Source organism: Monodon monoceros, unplaced genomic scaffold (assembly GCF_005190385.1).
Source record: "Monodon monoceros isolate NGI ecotype Baffin Bay Population unplaced genomic scaffold, NGI_Narwhal_1 Super_Scaffold_21, whole genome shotgun sequence".
Classification (NCBI taxonomy): Eukaryota; Metazoa; Chordata; class Mammalia; order Artiodactyla; family Monodontidae; genus Monodon; species Monodon monoceros.
In genome coordinates this window covers 90,296,929-90,317,727 of record NW_021703778.1, presented here as the reverse complement: position 1 = coordinate 90,317,727, position 20,799 = coordinate 90,296,929, and the positions used below count along the sequence as shown (strand labels likewise).

The 20,799-nt window shown below is 54.3% G+C and overlaps 1 protein-coding gene across 1 annotated transcript; it reads left to right on the top strand.

Moving 5' to 3' along the window:
• Positions 1–1,115: 1,115 nt before the first annotated feature.
• On the top strand, positions 1,116–19,018 carry TYRO3 (TYRO3 protein tyrosine kinase). Its single transcript, XM_029236156.1, has 19 exons — positions 1,116–1,272; positions 3,014–3,197; positions 3,422–3,522; positions 4,297–4,467; positions 5,915–6,001; positions 6,783–6,898; positions 9,657–9,834; positions 10,541–10,686; positions 11,210–11,354; positions 11,750–11,879; positions 11,963–12,063; positions 12,351–12,446; positions 12,783–12,863; positions 13,274–13,366; positions 13,794–13,915; positions 14,320–14,429; positions 14,616–14,775; positions 14,973–15,109; positions 17,518–19,018. The coding sequence occupies exons 1-19, from the start codon at positions 1,131–1,133 to the stop codon at positions 17,906–17,908; spliced, it is 2,691 nt and encodes an 896-aa protein (XP_029091989.1). The 5' UTR covers positions 1,116–1,130; the 3' UTR covers positions 17,909–19,018.
• The last annotated feature ends 1,781 nt before the right edge of the window (positions 19,019–20,799 follow it).

The window sequence follows — 20,799 nt, the reverse complement described above, 5'->3', positions numbered from 1 at the left end:
GCGTCTGTCTACTTAATTATGGCGTGCCTACTGTGTGCAAGGTGGTCTACTAATAATAGCTAATGTTTTATTGGATATTGTGAAGACAGCCAACTTTCACACCACATCCTGGGGCATGGAGGCAAAAAGCAGAGGAAGCAATTAGGGAGAATGACAGCCCCAAAAGATATGTGCCATTGGGCTTTGACCTATGTAGTGTAGCAGTGGGGATAGCAGATAAAACCTGAGTATTACCAAGATCTCAGAAAACTCAAGACCCAAGGCCCAAGGTCTTGGAGATAAAGGGGTGAGAAATGGAGTACGAAGATGGGGAATTTGGGCGAAAGGCTCATGAAAGAGGCAGGAAGGTGTGCTAGTATATCCTGTGGCGGGAGCACTGAGTCACGACAATTTCAGGGGGCCTCATGGTTGGGAGTATCTAGGGGATACTTTCTGTGTTGAGAGGAGGGTGCTGGGTTCTGTGATCAGTCTGGACAAAAGTTGGGGTGTGGCAGAGGCTTCTAGCAAGGTTTGGAGGGAAGGATCTGGAGTGTTGGGTTTGAAAAGATGCTGGAGTCCTTAGGGAAAGGAGGGGTGCGGCTGGGGTGCCCGTGCAGGGGACCGAGCCAGATCCGTGGATCCGGCCTTGGGGCAGCTGGGGCAGGGGGTGCCGGCCGGGGCTGCGGAGGTCTGCGGGGGGAGGTCGGCCGGAGGCCGGGCAGTCAGCGGCCGGGTTGGAGCTCGGAGCGAGCCGCCCGGGGCTCCGCGGGGGGGCGGTACGAGCTCCGGCTGCCGGCGGGCGGGCCGGGGAGGAGGCGGCGGCTCCGAGAAGAACATGAATCAGCGGCGGCGGCGACGGCGGCGACGGCTGTGGAAGGAGCGCGGTGGCCCAAAAGCGGCCCCGGGACCCCGCGCGGCTGACGACGGCCGCCGCGGCGACTCGCAGCGGGTGCGGGTCTCGGAGTGCGGGCCGCAGCGCCGCCCCTCGGGCCGGCCCCCGCCCCTCCCTCGGCCCTCCTCCTCCTCCTCCTCCTTCTCCCTCCTTCTCCTCCACTCCCTCCTCCTCCTCCACTCCCTCCTCTTCCTCCACTCCCTCCTCCCTGGTCGCTCGCGGGCCGGGCCGGGCCCGGCATGGTGCGGGGTCGCCGCCGATGGCGCTGAGGCGGAGCATGGGGCGGTCGGGGCTCCCGCCGCTGCCGCTGCCGCCGCCGCCGCCGCCGCCGTCGCCGTCGCCGCTGCTGCTGCTGCTGGCGGGTCTAACCGCTCTGCTGCTCCCCGAGCCCGCGGCCGCAGGTAGGGGCTGGCCCGGGGGGTGGCGGAAAGCGGGGGGCTGCGGAAGGGCGCGGTCGGGGTCGGAGCCCGGGGACGGCAGCCGAGCGAGCCCCGGGCCTGGGCGGGCCGGAGAATTGGGCAGGGGGCTCCAAGCTGGAAGGCCGAGGCTCGGGAGGGGGGAGGGGCTCAGCGGTGCGTTCGCCGCGGGATCTCGGGTCGCGGCCCCCACCCCCCAACTTTCTCGCGTCCGGGCTCATCTGGCGGGGTTGTAAGGAAAGGAGCGGGGCTGCGGGCCGAGTGGTCAGCGGGGGGTGTTTGGGATTGGCGTTTCCCGCCTCGACGCTCCTAGCTGTTTGCTCTCCCCTCCCAGTCCTGGGGACCACATCTACCCGCCCCACACAAACGAAGGTCCCACTCTGAAGCCACAGGGGCTGGGACTGAGCACCCACCGGCACCCCTACATCATGTAGGTACAGGGGCTTCGAGAGTGCCCAGTCACAGAAAACACCTGGGCGTACTCTAGTCGCGGTGCCTTCTCCGAGCTTCCTGAAACTGGGCGTGTTGGAGAGGATGGTCTGGGGCAGGGTTGCTGGTCTTTGCTCAGCCTTGTGTTCCCACATAGCCATGAGGCATTTGCCAATGGCAGGAGTGCTTCTTGCAGCACCGGGATCCCCAAGTTCACACTACACACCCCTGGGACTGCTGGGCATGTATGGGGTGTAAGGCTACCCCTCCTTGCGCTGTGGCTGGTCCTGAGAGGGTGAAGGGAGTACGAAGAGACACAGGGCAGAGCAGCAGCCACCCAGCAGGCACCTTCTTTTCAGACAGCACTCCCTGCCTTATCAGCATCTCAGGGAAGGAAAGGGAAGGGAAAGAGTGACAAGTATTTACAAGCGGAAGGGTGTATGTATCTTAGGATCAGAGCGCTCAGGATTTGCCTTGCGTCACACAGCAAAGGGCAGGAAGAAGCAGAACTGGATTTCAGCTATGTTGATAGTTCACCTGCCGCTCTCTGAGGGTGTGTGTGTGTGTGTGTGTGTGTATGTGTTCAGAGGGTAGTGCCCCTGTTGGTGTGAGAGTAGCTCAGGGGTTTCGGGCACCTGTTCAGGGCTCCTCCCCTCCCTTCTACCTCCTACCTTCCTAGCGCCTGCCCCTGCACCCATTCAGGTATTAATAGAGCGGCTGGCTGCCAGGAAGGCTGCCATGTGTTTTCTGACGTGGTTTTGCAGCCATATGTTCTCCACTTCAGGGGAGCACCCCCTCCTTCCCTTCCTCAGCCTCCTTACATTTGCTAGGGTAGGGTGCAGGGGGATGCCAGCAGCAGTGCAGGGCCTAGGCTGACACCTTGGGTGGAGAGCTGGCTGCCTGTTGCACTGACTGGGTGCAGCAGTGATTCCCAGGGCAGTACCTACCCCAGGTGTATGAAAGCGCCGCACTGTTGCAGCCTGGCTTGCTTTCCTTTTGGTGGTTGGGCCTGACTTAACATTGCCCAGCAGGGAGGTACGGGGAAGAAGTCACTTCCTTACAGCTGGGAGGAACTTGGCAGTGGCAGAAATGGTGCCTGGAGAGCTTGTCATGCTCCTTCCCCCAGCCCGGGTCCAGGCTACCTTCCCTCCCACACTGTCCTGCCTCTGCTTCCTTGGCCATTGGCTGAGAGTGAGCCCCCTGACACACAACCTAGGTTTTGGAATAGGATGGGGGATATTTCTAGAGACAGGGTCCCTCTCAAGCAGAATGACACATTCTCCTTCCCACCTCTCAGGCCTGAAGCTCATGGGAGCCCCAGTGAAGCTGACAGTGTCTCAGGGGCAGCCGGTGAAGCTCAACTGCAGCGTGGAGGGGATGGAGGAGCCTGAGATACAGTGGGTGAAGGACGGGGCTGTGGTCCAGAGCGTGGATCAGGTGTACATCCCAGTCAGTGAGCAGCACTGGATTGGCTTCCTCAGGTGCAGGACTGTGGGGGAAGGTGTGGGATGCCAGCCTGGGGACACGTTGTGCTCTTTCCATGGGGTTTGGGAGCTGGGGGCAATGCTGATGCCCAGAGGTCTGTGGTTTTTTTATTCGGCAACCTGCGGAGACTTCCAGAAGTGGGGGCAGGCTGAACCCATTGAATCTGCCCAGCAGAGCTGCCCTCCTTGACCCTGGGAGACCTGGTGTCCTGTTTCCACAGCCTGAAGTCAGTGGAGCGCTCTGATGCGGGCCGGTACTGGTGCCAGGTGGAGGATGGGGGCGAAACTGAGACCTCCCAGCCAGTGTGGCTCACGGTAGAAGGTGAGGAGGCAGAGCCACGTGGGCGTGTTGGCCTGGAGCAGATGCTGTCTGCTAGTGACCACCCTATGCCCAAGAAATCTGAGTGGAAGCTGGGCTGCCCCACTGCCCTCTGGGACCTGATTGCGCCAGACTCCAGGCCTGGTGCAGCCATGGAAGACCATACCCACTGGAGTCTGGGTATTTGAGAGCCAAAGGGGCAACTAAGACCCATAATCAATGGGGTGCGGTCAAGTTTCAGTTGTCTGACAAACAAGCCTCAAGCACCCATCTGGGGCTGGACCCTGTTCTGCCAAGTGGCCAGGCCAGGAGGGGGAGGGATGGGGGAGGGGAGGAAGGATCCGCAGCTGCAGGAGCTCAAAGCTGTGCAACCCCGGAAAACAAAGTGACTAAGAAAGTAACAAAGGGCTCTGAACGGGATCTGGGGCCTGCCAGCAGAACTCTGCTAAAGCTCCCGCCCACTCCCCCTCCCTTACTGCCCCTCCCCCAGCTCCCCACCCTCTGCCTCTTCCCTTGCCTTGAGAAGGGCTGTTAGAGCAGGTCTGAAAAGGGAGAATCTGTCAGGCCCAAGGGTACAGCATAAAGGATATCCCTGAGGGGGCCAAAGAAGAGAAGCTTCCCCCCTCAAGCTAGATGCCTGTTCTGCAGTTGACCCAATCATAAGGGCCCGTGGGACCTTCCGCATAGAGGGCTTCAGATGGTAGCAGACTTGTGGCTTGGGCAGTCGGAAGCTGAGAGGTGGCAAGGCTCACTCCCCACCCGCCTTTTTCCCCCTAGGTGTGCCATTTTTCACTGTGGAGCCAAAAGATCTGGCAGTGCCACCCAATGCCCCTTTCCAACTGTTTTGTGAGGCCGTGGGTCCCCCAGAACCTGTTACCATTGTCTGGTGGAGAGGAGGCACGAAGGTTGGGGGACCTGCTCCCTCTCCTTCCGTTTTAAATGTAACAGGTGAGCAGCCTCAGGAGGGGCTTTGAGCAGGGGTGGTGAGGCTGGCAGAGTTCAAATCTGCTTAAATCACTGAGCCTGCGGTCATGAGTGTCCAGAGTGCCTGGGTACGTGAGCTGCACCCACCGTTACTAAGCTCATTAGTCAGGTGTGCTAGGCTGGCCTGGTGGGCTGATTGGTGGTGATCCTGCTGCGTGTGCCTAAGGAGATGCTGGAGCCTCTTTCCTGTGTTCACAGCAGTCTAGGCCGTGCACAGCTGGCCCTGGAAGATTAATGTGTGGGACCAGGGGCACCCATCCCCCCCCCCACCCCTCCCAAGGGAAGAAGCCAGGAACCAGCCCATGCAGAGCTAAGAGGAGTGTCTGGCAGACTTGCCTAGAAGTAAAGAGTCTCAGGCTGCAGAGTGGGGAATGGCAGGGGGAAGGAAAAGGGGGAGGGGGAAGCCAGCACAAGGATACGGGGGCCTCCTCTTCTAATGGCCTTTTCCAGAAATCTCCAAACCTTTCCCAAACAACTGTATCTGTCCACACCTCCACACAGTTAGACCAGAAGCAGCCACGCCTGCCCACCCACCTGGACCCCAGGATCCTCGGGCACATACCTTACACACTTGTGAGACTTGCTAACCTGTGAAACAAAGTTAATGTTTCTGGTCAAGGCTTGAACTGGCCGAAAAAGATGGGAGTCTGAACTTAGTCTCATGTACTGTAAGGTGGGAAGGACGGACTCTGATCTACCAAGTCCCTTAGGAATACGCATCTTCAAAGGAGGTGGACTGCAGGATCTGATCCTGTTCAGGAGGCGCTGGGTTGGAGCAGATGAGAAGGGAGGTTGGATTCAGTTCTCTCCAGATGTGCGTGGTTGGGACCGTCAGGTAGCCAGCTTGAGAATAAGCACTCACTGAACTCCCACTCCACACAGCACACTGTGCTAGGCACCACGGGAGATCAAGGGAGTACAAAGGAAATAGAAGCCATCGGTCCAGCCCCCCAGGAATTAGTATAACTGGGGAGACAAGACACATGCATAAGGAGCAGAGAACTATTGAAAGGCAGCGACTCTGCAAAGAGAACAATGATATGGCACAGAGCAAATAGAGAAGGGCCCTGGAATGTGCAATAAAGGAGTGACCAGAAAAGGGAGGCAGCTTTCGTACTGTCCGCGGGAGATGGGATTGTGGTGGGAGGGGCAGTATAACATTTCTCAAGTGCTTTACTGTGTGCTGTGCACTTTATATATGTTGCATCAGTTGGTTCTCACAATTCTCCCATTTGGGAGATGAGAAAACAGAGCCCCAGCCCTGGGATTTATATCCAGGCCCACACTGTGGAACCTTTCCTTTGGCTGGATATTGTAGGATATTCAGACCCAGAGCCTGACTATCCCCAATCCCAGACTGAGTGGGACTTGATGCTGGGGGGCGGTGCTTACTGAGGTTTTCTGGCCCCAGGGGTGACCCAGAGCACTGTATTCTCCTGTGAAGCTCACAACGTAAAAGGCCTGGCCTCTTCTCGCCCGGCCACTGTTCGTCTTCAAGGTAGGAGGCCCCTGGGAGGTGAGGGGCGGTAAGGCAGGGACGTTCTCAGCAGGCTGTGGGTGAAGTTAGAATTGTTTGCTGTTCCAGCTCGCCTGGGTCCTGCTGAGATCTGACGGATGAGGGGTTAATTGGCATGGCTCCATTCCTAGTGGGAGCACCTGAGACCCTGCCATGGCTGAGATGAGAATAGAAACCTGACGTCACAGTAGATTTCCCATCACGAAGCAGAGTCCTTGGGAGGGAAGAAGGGAGGGAGCCAGCAGGAGACGGTCAAGGCTCAGGCCCAATCTTGCTTCTGCCAGCCCCTGTCGAGGGAATGGGGGTGGGGATAACAGCCTAGCAGGATGATAGAGGAGACCCAAAGGGCTGCTATGCACAGCGGGCAGGGTGGAAAGGGGAAGAGAGCCGGTGTGTGCAGGAATGGGCTGTGGCCGCAGGGTCAGCTGCCTCTCACTGGTATCTCCCAAGGCCGAGGTGCCATGCTCCCCCCCGCCCCCCCGCCGCCAGACACACATTATCTTACCCTATTTCTTGGTCAGACAGGGCCCCCGATTCAGGGAGCAGTAACCTCTCTCCACAGCCTAGGCACTCTCTCGGGTTATGAGCAGCTGTTCGCTGCCAGTTGCTTGACTTGTGTATTACTGTGGTCCTGGGAGTGCTGAGTAGCCATCTTAAGTTTTTTTGGGGGGGAACCCTAGGGAGGAACTCAAGGCTCGACTCCCATGCTTTCTCCCTCTTTTTCTATCCTCCCTGGGCACTGACTCTAAGTCCCCATCCACAGCACTGCCTGCAGCCCCCTTCAACATCACAGTGACGAAGCTCTCCAGCAGCAATGCTAGTGTGGCCTGGACGCCAGGTGCCGATGGCCAAGCCCTGCTCCAATCCTGTACGGTCCAGGTAGGCTGAGAGGGCAGACAGGCTCTCCTGGCTGTGCTCCTTCTGGCTGCCTCGGTGGCACTTTGTTGACAGTGGTATCACGTTTACCTAGTCTTGCCCATGGGGTTTGGTCTCCAGCTCTATTCAGGTGACATTCCCTTACCAGGAAGAGCCCTGGCCACTGCCCCTTATCATAGGGTGCTCTAGCAATCAAGTGACGGCAGATCGGCTCAACCTGTGCATTCTTCAGGCTGGAAAACAGATGACTAGAGCAGATTGGGGATACCTGGAAGAGTTTTTCTTATGTGGGTGAAAACCCAAACCTTTGACTTATCTGATACCTGCATTCTTGTGCCCCAACCTCTGACCCATGCCAAAGAGAACAGGGGGACCAGAAGAGGTCCTAGGCCCCAGACAGTGGGAAAGCTGGGTAAGATGATACTAAAAATGAGGCAATTCAGGCTTGTTCATTTTTGTCTGTTCACTCAAAAGGTATTTAATGAGCACCTTTGACATGGTTCTAGGCAGTTCTCTTGGGCAACAAAGGTCCCTGCTCTCGGCTCCACCCTTTAGAGGATCCCACTCTGGCCCTCCTTTGGTTGCACCCCTTGCCCCTGGGCAGGGAAATCCATAGGGCCAAGGGAACACCCCCATCCAGCTCACCAGGACACACCCCTCTCGCCTTAATTTGAGTCTGCTTCTGAGGCCTATATGGGCCTCTCCCTGGTCCATCCTCCCAAGGATGGATCATGCTAAGGTATGTGCACCTCTAAGCTCAAAGGGCAGCCATTTGAGGGGGAGTGGGTATGCAGGCAGCACTGTCCACAGCCATGCACGTGATGTCCCTCATGTTGCAGACCTTTGGCTGGAGGCTGGCTCTTCTTGTGCCACCACATTCCGGCTTGGGACTCCAAGGATTTGGAGAATTATAAATGTAAACCCGATCTTCCAGGTTGTTTTGTAGCTTTGTTTGTCAATACATTAAGATAGAAAATATTTTACTTAATAGTCTTTTCGCTGATTTTTAACGTTTAAATATTTAGTCATATGGTACACTGGATCTCCATTTGTACTCTTGCCCTGGGTCCCCAAAATGTAAGGAGCAGGCCTGGTTCATGGTGCCCATAGGCTCCCAATTACTTTGCTCTGAGAGTTTGCATTGGCATGTAAACAGTTACAAAGAGTGGTATCTACTCTAACATAATTATGCATCAAACAGAAAGGGGCATGGATTTTCTCGAGTATTTGAGAAAGACTTTCACAGAGAGAGTGGTATTTGCCTTGAATCTTAAAGGATGAGTTGGACTTTGCTAGGAAGGTTATTCTCAGCAAAGGGAACAGCGTTTGCAAAGACATGGAGGCATGGAACCTGGTGTGGTGGCGGGTGGGAAGGGATGGGTTGCAAGTGTCTGCTGATAGACTTTTTTTAATTGAAGTATAGTTGATTTACAATGTTGTGTTAATTTCTGCTGTATAGCAAAGTGACTCAGTTATATATATTTTTTCATATTCTTTTCCATTATGATTTATCACAGGATGCTGAATATAGTTCTCTGTGCTATACAGTAGGATTTTGCTGTTTATCCATCCTATATAATACAAGTTTGCATCTGCTAATCCCAAACTCCCGATCGTTCCCTCCTCCTCCGCTCTCCCCCTTGGCAACCACAAGTCTGTTCTCTGTCTGTGAATCTGTTTCTGTTTCGTAGGTACGTTCATTTGTGTCATGTTTTAGATTCCATATATAAATGATATCATATGGTATTTGTCTTTCTCTTCCTGACTTACTTCATTTAGTATGATAATCTCTAGGTCCATCCATGTTGCTGCAAATGGCATTATCTCATTCTTTTTTATGGCTGAGTAATACTCCATTGTGTATATATGTACCACATCTTTTTTATCCATTCATCTGTCAGTGGACATTTAGGTTGTTTCCAAGTCTTGGCTATTCTGCTGATAGACTTGAAGAGGCATTAACTCAAGTCCCCCAACCATCCCCCTACCTGTCCCATCTTCCATCTCATCTCACATGCCTAAGAAACCTCCCTGCCTTACATCATTAATTTCCTTTATTTTTTAAAAAAATTATTTATTTATTTTTGGCTGCATTGGGTCTTCGTTGCCGCGCGGGGGTTTTCTCTAGTTGTGGCGAGCGGGGGCTACTCTTTGTTGTGGTGCGCGGGCTTCTCATTGCGGTGGCTTGTCTTGTTGCGGAACACGGGCTCTAGGTGCGTGGGCTTCAGTAGTTGTGGCACACGGGCTCAGTAGTGTGGCACGCGGGCCCTAGAGCACAGGCTCAGTAGTTGTGGCTCATGGGCTTAGCTGCTCCGTGGCGCGTGGGATCTTCCCGGAGCAGGGCTTGAACCCATGTCCCCTGCATTGGCAGGCGGATTCTTAACCACTGTGCCACCAGGGAAGCCCTAATTTTCTTTTTTTAAAATAAATTTTATTTATTTATTTTTGACGGCGTTGGGTCTTCGTTGCTGCACGTGGGCTTTCTCCAGTTGTGGTGAGCGGGGGCTACTGTTCGTTGCGTTGCGCAAGCTTCTTATTGTGGTGGCTTCTCTTGTTGTGGAGCATGGGCTCTAGGGCATGTGGGCTCAGTAGTTGTGGCACGTGGGCTCAGTAGTTGTGGCTCACGGGCTTAGTTGCTCTGCGGCATGTGAGATCTTCCGGGACCAGGGATCGAACCCACGTCCCCTGCATTGGCAGGCAGATTCTTAACCACTGAGCCACCAGAGAAGTTCCACATAATGAATTTTCTGTTTTTCTGTAGGTGACTCAGGCCCCAGGAGGCTGGGAGGTCCTGGCTGTTGTGGTCCCTGTGCCACCTTTTACCTGTCTGCTCCGGGACCTGGCACCTGCCACCAACTATAGCCTCAGGGTTCGCTGTGCCAATGCCTTGGGGCCTTCTCCATATGCTGACTGGGTGCCCTTTCGGACAAAGGGTCTAGGTAAGGGACTTACAGAGCAGAGTACCTGGGCATGGATGAATGGGGCTGGGGGCTGGGGTAGTAGGGGTAGTGTTGGCTCCAGTTCTGAATGGCGTTGATTGAGAGAGGGCTACCTGAGAGGGAGTATCATGCATCAGTCAGCAAACACTTTACTGAGGGCCTGTTGCTACCTGGAGATAAATCCAGTCCCCCTCCCATTCAGCTCTAGTTCTAGTGGGTGGGGCAGACAAGCAAAGTGGGAAAGATCAGGTAATATGGTGGTGAAGAGTGCCCCAGGGTGCTCCAGGAGTACCCCCATACAGAGATCTGAGGTCTGAATGATAAGGAAAGAGCCATATTTGGGGGAAATCACTGCAGGAAGAGGGCACAAAGTACAATGACCCTATGGCACAAACTTGCTTGGAGTTCCTAGCAATTGCAAGGAGGCTGGCAGGGTTGTGAGAGGAGAGTGAAGGATGTTGCTGAGGCAGTAACCAAGGTGATGAAGAGCAATACCCTGCCTAACTGGGATGGTACGGGTCCTGCCATTACCCACCCGTACTCCCCAGAACGATGGGTGAGAGCAGTCAGACCTGGGAAGCAGACTCTTCCCCCACGTGTCATTCTCTGAGCTATTTGGTTCTTTGGAGTTGGTTCCAAAGATCTGCATGGGATAGCGGTGGTGGGTAGGGCAGGGCTCTTAGCAACCTTCTTTTTTTGGGAACAGCCCCAGCCACTGCTCCCCAGAACCTCCGTGCCATCCGCACAGACTCAGGCCTCATCCTGGAGTGGGAAGAAGTGATCCCTGAAGGTCCTTTAGAAGGCCCTCTGGGACCCTATAAACTGTCCTGGGTTCAAGACAACGGAACCCAGGTAAGGAAAGCTTCTGCTTACTACTAGAGTCAGCCCTCAGGGCTCTGAGGCCTTCTGAGCTTCAGAATGGCTGTCCTTGGTGAGCCTGGGGGCCTTGGTGGGCCTGTTACCATCCCGGGGAGTCTACCCCTCCCGCCCTCCCCTGCAAGCTGCACTCTTCATTGGATTATGTCTCCTGTTAAGATTGCCTCCAGTGTCCACTTTGAAAAGAAAGCAGGAAGCGCATTCCTGCACAAACTGGGGGAAGACACAGATAAAGCCTTCTTATCCTCCCCCACCCCCCAGTTCCCGCCCATCCCCCACGTCTGCATTCTCGGACTGAGCCTTGTTTGTGTTCAGGAGAGGCCTCTGCAGCCTGCGGCAGGAATGTGATGACTCCCAGCAGGTTGTGTTCCTGCAGCCCCTGAACCCACAGTGTCCCTAACCTCCCACGTTCCTAGCGAGACCTTTTTCTAACTTCAGGCCCCAGCTGGAGGCCTTTTACTCAGGCTCAGTGTACGATGGGGGTTTTTCCTGGCTGCAGGGTGAGCTGACAGTGGAGGGGACCAGGGCCAACCTGACGGGCTGGGATCCCCAGAAGGACCTGATTGTGCGTGTGTGTGTCTCCAGTGCAGTTGGCTGTGGGCCCTGGAGTCAGCCGCTGGTGGTCTCTTCTCATGACCATGCAGGTAAGACCTGCAAGACCTGTAAGGGGAAGGGGGCAGGGGATGGAGGCTTTCAAGGGCAACCTACACTGATGGGAGGAGGCTGGCAGTGCCTCCCCTCTTAAGAGGCCCAAAGACTCAGAGTCAAGCACTTGAGGCCAGGGTTGTATCTCATTCTCCTCCCCCTGCCCTCCAGCTAGCATAGAAATCCCTGGTCATGCTGTAGGTCCCAACAGTCAGCGTCTGTCACTGACAGAGTAGGAACGCTTGGCTCTTCCTTTGGAGCCTCTTTCCACTCTGGACCCTTACTGAGTGAGAGGAGCCTCTTGACCAGGCCAGATGGCCATCACTGGAAAATTCTAAAGGGCCTCCTTGGAATCAGGCTAGCTCGTGCTGCTTCCTGCCCCTGTCTCCCACAGGCCGGCAGGGTGCTCCCCACAGCCGCACATCCTGGGTGCCTGTGGTCCTGGGTGTGCTGACAGCCCTGGTGACGGCTGCTGCCCTGGCCCTCATCCTGCTTCGAAAGACACGGAAGGAGACACGGTTTGGGTAAGGGGGGGGGGGCACAGAGGGAGAGGCAGGTGGTAACTGAAGACCTTGGAGCTGACTCCAAGTCCTGGGTTTCCCTTTAGGCAAGCCTTTGACAGTGTCATGGCCCGGGGGGAGCCGGCAGTTCATTTCCGGGCAGCACGATCCTTCAATCGGGAAAGGCCCGAGCGCATCGAGGCCACACGTGAGTGAGTGGTGGGGAGCCATAGGAGGAAAAAGTGGGTTATCTTGGACCCCTATCTGCATTCCTCTTATTAATTTGACCAATAGGTCTGAACCTTGATGAGTCCTAAGCACACCGTGGAAAAGACACAGACCCATCCTCATGGAAATCGCCGGCCCAGCTGTGGGAGAGCTCACCTAAGCTCATCTCTGCTTTGAGGGTGGAGTCTGGGGTGCAGGAGGCAGGCTGGGTTTTGGATCTGGAACCAGAGAGGTCCCTCCCCTTTCTCACCACCCGCCTCCCCACAGTGGACAGCTTGGGCATCAGTGATGAGCTGAAGGACAAACTGGAGGATGTACTCATCCCAGAGCAGCAGTTCACCCTGGGCCGGATGTTGGGCAAAGGTGTGTGAGGCTGTGCAGGGATTGGCATGAGTTGCCATGTCCCGGTGTGTTTGGTTGCTCCCGTCACTCTGAGGGTGTGGATTTAGGTCAGCTCCTATGAACAGCATATGCTTGTAGACTCCTGGGTTTGGGATGTTTGGGGGAATGGAGGCTGTGAACGAGGAGGGATGAGGTGTCATCACACCCAGCCCAGCATACTTTGCTATGAACGAGGGAGCCTCTTTCAGTGGCCCCAGAGTCTAATGATTTTGTGTCCCTATGAGGGGTCCCCTGGGAGGGCTCTGGGTTGGGGACAGGAGGCCAAGGGGACTTACCATCATTTGGATCGGTTCCTAGGAGAGTTTGGTTCAGTGAGGGAGGCCCAGTTGAAGCAGGAGGATGGCTCCTTTGTGAAAGTGGCTGTAAAGATGCTGAAAGGTGAGTGGAGAATAGTACTAGAGTGGAGTGAGGACGTCACTTGGGAGGGTGAAAGGGGTGGCTGATCCTGAAGCAGGCTCTGTAGGCCCCTAGACTTTGCAAGACAAGTTAGCACTAAGTGGGATGCTGTCTGTACCATGTCAATAATTCACAGACATAAACCCACACTCATTGATGCCCCAGCCTTTGTCCCCTGCTGTCAGCAGTGACTGTCCTCTGGTTTCACTCGGGGTGATTAAAGCTGTGGTTGGTTGAGCCGTTTGACTCTCCAAACCAAAGGGAAGGCATGAGCGAGTGGAGAAATTGTTGGATAGCACCAGCCCGTGGGAGTTTCTCCTGCTCATGGCCGGACTATTTCCTGGGCCCACTGGGGGCACATTTCCCTCACTCCCTCCCTCCTTTCCTCCCAGCTGACATAATTGCCTCAAGCGACATTGAAGAGTTCCTCAGGGAAGCGGCTTGCATGAAGGAGTTTGACCACCCACACGTGGCCAAGCTTGTTGGTGAGCCCCTTCTTGGGGGAGGTAAATGTAAAATAGGGCTAAAACTACGCTCCCCCGAGGTGCGAGGGCAGTCTGTGGGAGAGAAGTTCGGACTTCGCCTGGTGAGTAAGCAGACACCAAAAGAGCAAGGAGCGGCCTGGCTGAAATCTGATCAGGCTCTAGGTAAGGAGTTCAGTTTGCAGACCCTGTTCCATGAAGGCTGCTCATATAAACAGAGGAGGAGGAAGAGGGGACAGAGAAGATGCTCCAGAGACTGGGGGGACAGCCAGAGCCCCTCCTGGGTAGTCACCAGGCCAGTGTGGAACTTAATGAGGAAAGAGGTAGCAGAACCAGGGCTAGAGGTAGAACCCAGCAGGTGGGGTCTCATACAGATGCCTGAACTGTCCCTTGACCTTTATGTGCCCCACTGACTCTCCCTTGTCCCCAGGGGTGAGCCTCCGGAGCAGGGCCAAAGGCCGTCTCCCCACCCCCATGGTCATCCTGCCTTTCATGAAGCACGGGGACCTGCACGCCTTCCTGCTCGCCTCCCGGATTGGGGAGAACCCCTTTGTGAGTGCCTGGGGTGGGAGCAGCCAGGAGTTGGAAAGGGACAAAGACCCTGGGAGAGAGGTTGGCTTGGTGGATAGGGCCAACTGAGTTGGTTGGGAGAAGGTGGGCTCCAAGTTTGACTTTTTTTGCTAACAGGCTTCCTTCTCCTTCACAAATCCCTGCTGGGAATTTAGGCTGGGCAAGGCCCCTTCCTGAGAGAAGAGTCCCGTGGAGCCCCAGACTGGGGGAGTCTTGACTTTTGGGTGCTCTCCCTCAGATTTGCCAAGGTTTCCTTGCACTGGGAAGCCCCTTCATCTCCTTCCTTTCAGTGATTCTGAGGACAGTCTTTAGGCTTTCTGGCCAGGGAATCCCATTCATCCTGCCCTGGCTGGGTCTAGCCTGAGCTCGCCCTGTCTGCCCACCAGAACCTGCCCCTGCAGACCCTGGTTCGGTTCATGGTGGACATTGCCTGTGGCATGGAGTACCTGAGCTCCCGGAACTTTATCCACCGAGACCTGGCTGCTCGGAACTGCATGTATGTGAATTCTGGAGGGCTCGGGGTTGGGAGGCAGGAAGCAGTGCCAGGAAGAGCTAGCTAATGGTCAGCTCCCACCTGGGACAGTATCTGCTACGTGAGGGGACGGCTTGAGAACAAAGATGCTCTGGATTTAGGCTGCCAGCCTGGCAGAAGGCTGACCCCATCCTCCGACACTCCTCACAGGCTGGCGGAAGACATGACGGTGTGCGTGGCGGACTTTGGACTCTCCCGGAAGATCTATAGTGGGGACTACTATCGTCAGGGCTGTGCCTCCAAATTGCCCGTCAAGTGGCTGGCCCTGGAGAGCCTGGCTGACAACTTGTATACTGTGCACAGTGACGTGGTGAGCAGGGCAGCAGAGTGAGACTTGACGGTAACACAGTAGTGCGGACTAGTGCGTGGGTGGACCTTTAGCACTGCTCTCTGGGCTTTGGCTGCCCCATTATGAGGCCCCGGAGCCCCAAGATATGCTTGCCTCGGGACTCTGCCTGGCTCAGGAAGCCTAGTGACATCTCCCCTCCAACCTCGATTCTGTCCCAGTGGGCCTTCGGGGTGACCATGTGGGAGATCATGACTCGTGGGCAGACGCCGTATGCTGGCATTGAGAACGCTGAGATTTACAACTACCTCATCGGCGGGAACCGCCTGAAACAGCCTCTGGAGTGTATGGAGGACGTGTGAGTGCCCCAGGAAGGGGATTCTGGGAGGAAACAGGTATTTGGGGTTTCAGTTCATGGCCGCCGCAACAGCTGCTGGCCCACTGGGAGCTCCGATCCGCAACTAAACTTTAATTTTTTTTCTTTTTTTTTTGTGGACATGTCCTCGTCATTAGAGGGAAGCCTGACCTCTACCCCAAACTCCCTCTTCATCTACTGCTCCTGTTTTCTTTCTCTCCCCCTTTACCATCCCATGTTTCTTGCTCCAGCCTTTTCCTATCACTCTGTTTTCTCCAGTTTCCAGGGAGAACCAGGAATCCCACCTAAGGGCAGAAGGTGCAGGGTTGAGCAACAGTGCAGGTTTCCCTGTCACCTCTTCCCCACCCCCACTCCTTCCCTAAGGCTGAGCTCTCCCTCCCCCTCAGGGAGTGCTGCACAGGGGCAGGAAAAAAACTGCTGCTCCATCACATTCCTTGCTTGACAGGGAGGGGGCGCTGGGGGCGGGAGGTTGGGTTCCTTTCTTGTCTTGGCCTCCTCTCTGAGGGAGTGGAGAGACCTAAGATAACAAACAGATCCTGGGAGAAGGGTACTGCCTCCTCTCCTTTCTGGAAGCCCGGAGCCCTTGGGAGTGGGGCAGGGTCGTGATACACTCACTGCACGGGGGAGAGTCATGAGCCCCTTGTGACTAGAAGACAGTATCACTAACATTAGCTGGGTTCTTTACAGGCATTCTTTCAGGTAATCCTCCTCTAACCCTATGAGGAGAAGACTATTATTATTCCCATTTTGTAGATGAGGAACTAGGATTAAAGAGGTTAAGTAACATGACCCAGGTCACACAGCGATTAAGTGAATGAGTTGGGACTTGAATCTAGATCTGTGTGATTTTAGAATGTGCCTATTAACCATGAACCCAACTATGATTTGTCTATTCTAGTATTATTCTACCACCCCATGCAAGCTAGAGTTTCCCTGGGCCTCCGGAGGACCTTTTCACTAGTACAAGTCCTAGTGAGGGAAGGAGTCCACAAACCTATTTCCTGCTCTGGGGTTGGACCTCCAGAGGTTCAAGAATGGAGACAGGCAGAGGAAGGCTCAGCCTGAATGGTAGGGTCCTCTTTCTCTAGGACAGTGGGTTTGAAGTGCCCTGAGGTTGGACTGTGGGAGAGAGGGCAATTTGAGTACATGAACCAGGCCCTACGTCTCAGCAGAGCTCGGGCATGTCAGGGGCAGAAAGGTCAGGTCTCCCGGTGGCTGTAGCCTGCCTGGGCCTCTGGAGCCACAGAGGTTCTCCTGGGCAGTGGGGACCAGGCCCTGGCTTAGTGTCATCTGGGGCTGGAGTTAGTGTTGTCAATAGAGGGTGGGCAGGCGCTGGCCTCCCACCAGGCAGCCTGGTGGACAGGCGCCAGTTGGCTCCTGGCATGGCCTTGACAGTGTATTCCAGCCTGGCCACATACCCATGGCCTGGACCATTCCCACGACCTATTCAGTGTCTGGCATGATTCCCCCATCGTTGGAGGCCCCTGTTAGGAGGGCTGGAGTCGGAGGAGTGTTTGGGGCTTTTATCGTGGGCACAGGCAAGAAAGTCAGGCATTTGCTATGACTAGATCTGGTCTCAACCCTTTCCTGTTATTTATTTACTTACTTATTTTTTCTCAGCATGAGGCATTCCCTGGGAACAGGGATAAGACCTCAGGGAATCTGCAAAGCTCCTGAAATTGTACGTAAAAAGTGTCCCTGCCAGGGGAAAAGGGCTGGAAGCTTTTCTCAGGTTCTCAAAGGTGAGAATCCTCATGAACAATGAGGATTTAAGACCCCCTGAACAGGTGAGGATTTAGGACAAAGGGTGGATTCCCAAATCACCCCCGTAAAATAACCCTGACTCCAGGCTGTGTTCCACAAGACAAAAACACTCCTACTACCCCTTCCCAAAATAGCGTAAGAGGGACTCTGGACCCGACCCACCTAGCTTCATCACTTTCTACCTGTGTGACCTTAGTCAAGGTTCTTAACCTCTCTGTGCCTCAATTTGAACGTTGGTAAAATAGGGATCACTTATTTCACAGTATTGGGAGAATTAATAATAAATGTAAAATGCTTAGAAGAGTGCCAGATACATAGTAAGCCCTATACATTAGAGTGTTCAATTTCATTTTATTTTCTTTTTCTTTCTTTTTAAATTTTTTTTTTTAATTTTTGGCTGCACTGCTCAGATTGTGGGATCTCAATTCCCTGACCAGGGATTGAACCGGGGCCACAGCAGTGAAAGCCCAGAATCTTAACCACTAGGCCACCAGAGAACTCCCTCAATCACATTTTTCTAAATCCTCATTTCATATGATTAAAGGGCCTCTGCTTTTGAGAGAAGGACCCTCCTTCCCCTTTCTCTGGCTCCTCACTACGTCCCCTCACCCTTCTCTCTGCCCCAGGTATGAGCTCATGTACCAGTGCTGGAGCGCCGACCCCAAGCAGCGCCCGAGCTTCACATGTCTGCGAATGGAGCTGGAGAATGTCCTGGGCCGCCTGTCTGTGCTATCCGCCAGCCAGGACCCCTTGTATATCAACCTTGAGGGAGCCCAGGGGTCTGCCGAGGGAGGCAACCTGGAGCTGCCTGGCGGGGACCCGGCCAGCAGCGGGGCTGGGGATGGCAGTGGCCTGGGGGCCGTGGGGGGCACCCCCAGTGACTGTCGGTACATCCTCAGCCCCGGGGGGCTGGCTGAGCGGCCTGGGCAGGAGGAGCAGCAGCCAGACAGCCCCGTCAATGAGTCCCAGAGGCTGCTGCTGCAGCAGCAAGGGCTACTACCCCACAGTAGCTGTTAGCCCACGGGCAGAGGGCATCTGGGGCCATGCGGCTGGCTCTGCTGGCCACTGTGCTGGCTGACTAAGCCCTGCCTGACCCCAGCCCAGGCAGCAAGGCGTGGAGGCTCCTGTGGTAGTCCTCCCAAGCTGTGCTGGAAGGCTGGACTGACCAAATCACCCAATCCCAGTGCTTCCTGCAACCACTCTGTGGCCGGCCTGGCATCAGTTCAGGCCTTGGCTGGGTGGAGGTGGGCCAGGCCTGGTTGTCTAAACCCAGGCAGCTGGCAGAGGGGGTGGTTATGTTTCCATGGTTACCATGGGTGCGGAGAGGAGTTGGGCGAGGGTAGATCCAACCTTGTGGGCCCCTACCCTCCCAGCTGAGCTGCCCCTGCTGCTTTAGTGCATGCATTGAGGCGTCTCTGGCCTGGGGGCCCATCTGTGCCTGTGCTTGGGGTTTAAATGCCCAGGTTTGCCCCTCCTCCCAAAGAGATGCCCTTGTATTATTCCCCTTTAGGTGAGAATTAGTAAGGGGTTGGTACAGTCAGGTCCCAAACCCTGTAGCGGGAGGCAGTGGGACCCTCAGGGCTGAATCTCCGTCACCTTCCTGGTTACCCACCCTGTCTAGGCCAGGAGTAAAGTGCAGCTGACCAGGTCACAGCAAGGCATGCTGAATTACACAGGCTACCATTTGCCCAGCTTCTAAAGGCAATGCACTGAGCCCGGCAAGAGGAAGGGGTGCTGTAAGGCTTGCCCAGGAATGAGTGAGGCCAGAGAGGAGCCCAGGAGCCCCTCTCTGAGCCCTCCCGCAGTCTGTCTGAGCATGCTACCAAATCCCCAAATATCCTAAGACTAACAAAGGCAGCTGTGTCTGAGCCCAATCCCTCCACGCAGTGTCCTTTAGTGCCATCTTTCCCTCTAACTGGAGACCCTCTTCTGTCCCAAGTCTCCAGAGATGGAGAGAAAGTAGGCTTGATGGCTGGTGTGGCTGAGGGGGAGTTACTGGATCCTGGACCCCAGCCCTGGTTGGGGGCGCCTCTGGGAGTGCATGGGGCAGGCCCTTGCTGTTAGGGACTTTTCCAAGCCATTAGATGCTGTTTAAAAACAGAAATAAATTGAAGACTAAAGACCCAAGACTTTGTCTCTTAAATGTTTACTTTTTTCCCAGATCACAAAAATGAAGCATCTCTGCATAGAGAAAAGTTTGGAAAGACATATGCCAGAATGTTCACAGCTGTTATCTTTTTTTTTTTTTTTTTTTTTTTTGCCTTACGCGGGCCTCTCACTGCTGTGGCCTCTCCCGTCGTGGAACACAGGCTCCAGACGCACAGGCTCAGCGGCCATGGCTCACGGGCCCAGCCGCTCCGTGGCATGCGGGATCCTCCCGGACCGGGGCACGAACCTTCGTCCTCTGCATCGGCAGGCCGACTCTCAACCACTGCGCCACCAGGGAAGCCCCACAGCTGTTATCTTTACCTGATGTGATTAAGGGAACTTTTTTTCCTTTGTGTTTTCTAAGTTTTCTTCATTGAGCACAAAGTGCTTTTGTAATTACACAAGGTCCCAAAGAATCTTATAGTAAAAATAATACATAGTCATAGATGATTAGGAAAACGCAGAAAGTCATTTTAAAAATGCCAAATACCTGTAATCCTACCACCATTGACCTTTTGAAAATGCACGTGTTTTGAAAAAGTTCTTTATCTTGGAACAAAGACAAAGAGACTGCTTTGGCTGCCACCTAACCCTCTATCAGACTCTCTATTGGGTGTGGAGACAGCTCTCACCTTCACAATGTTACCTGGAGCCAGGAAGCTGGGAATAAGTGGGCAAGGAGAATGTTGAGCCTCTTGAGGATTTGAAATAAGAGCATGAAGTTTGCTTTCAAGTATTTCCATCTGAAAACTTTAGAAGCTTTTAGAGCAAGCTTATGGGAACAAGATGCAGGAGGCATGAGAAACAGCCACTCTCTGTGTCGAGGAGTGTGGGAAGACTGTGAGGGACACAGGTATTGCCCTGCTGGCTGAGGGCAGTGGAATGGGGCGGGTTCTTCTGAAAGCAAATATCCTGAGAAACCTGTTGCTGGCACTCCAGATTCTTGTTCCCATGTGGATCATGAGACCTGAAGTAACTTCCAGGGAAGTGGCTTTCAGAATCTTTCCTTCTTGTGATTAGCTTTAACTGCAGGTAATCATTATCTGTGAGGTAATGTTTGGGAATTATTGACTTGGAAGTCCTGTACTCTTAAATAATTGTCTGCTATTTTTAAAATATTTATTTATTTATTTGGCTGCACCGGGTCTTGGTTGTGGCATGAGGGATCTTCGTTGCCACGTGCGGGATCTGCAGGATCTTCAGGATCTTTGTTGAGGCACGTGGGATCTTTTAGTCGCGGCATGTGGGGTCTAGTTCCCTGACCAGGGATTGAACCCATGCCCCCTGCTTTGGGAACGCAGAGTCTTAACCAGTGGACCACCAGGGAAGTCCCTAATTGTCTGCTCTTAATGGGCTCCTGCTATTATGTGCCAGGCACGGTGCCTAGTGCTTCAAGTATGTTATCTCATTTAATACAGGGAATATTCCTATAAAGTGGGAATATAATTATCCTCCAAAAGGACAGAAATGCAGAGTAAGTAACTTGTCTAAGGTTATGTAACTAATGAATTGTTGATCCAGGCTTGAAACCCACTAAGTAAGAGAGCAGAGCCTGTGCAACTCTCCTACCACTCCAGAGAGCACCTTGAAGTTTCATTGCAAACATGTCATCTTTTGGGTGAATGCTTGTCGATAGTAGGCACCTTTAAAAATGCACAGGAGTTCCAATAAGTGTGTGTGTGTGACAAAGTAATCTATTTAAATCGGAGATACCTATCAGTAATTAACTTGGTTTAAGTAATTTTTCAGCTCAGTCTCTT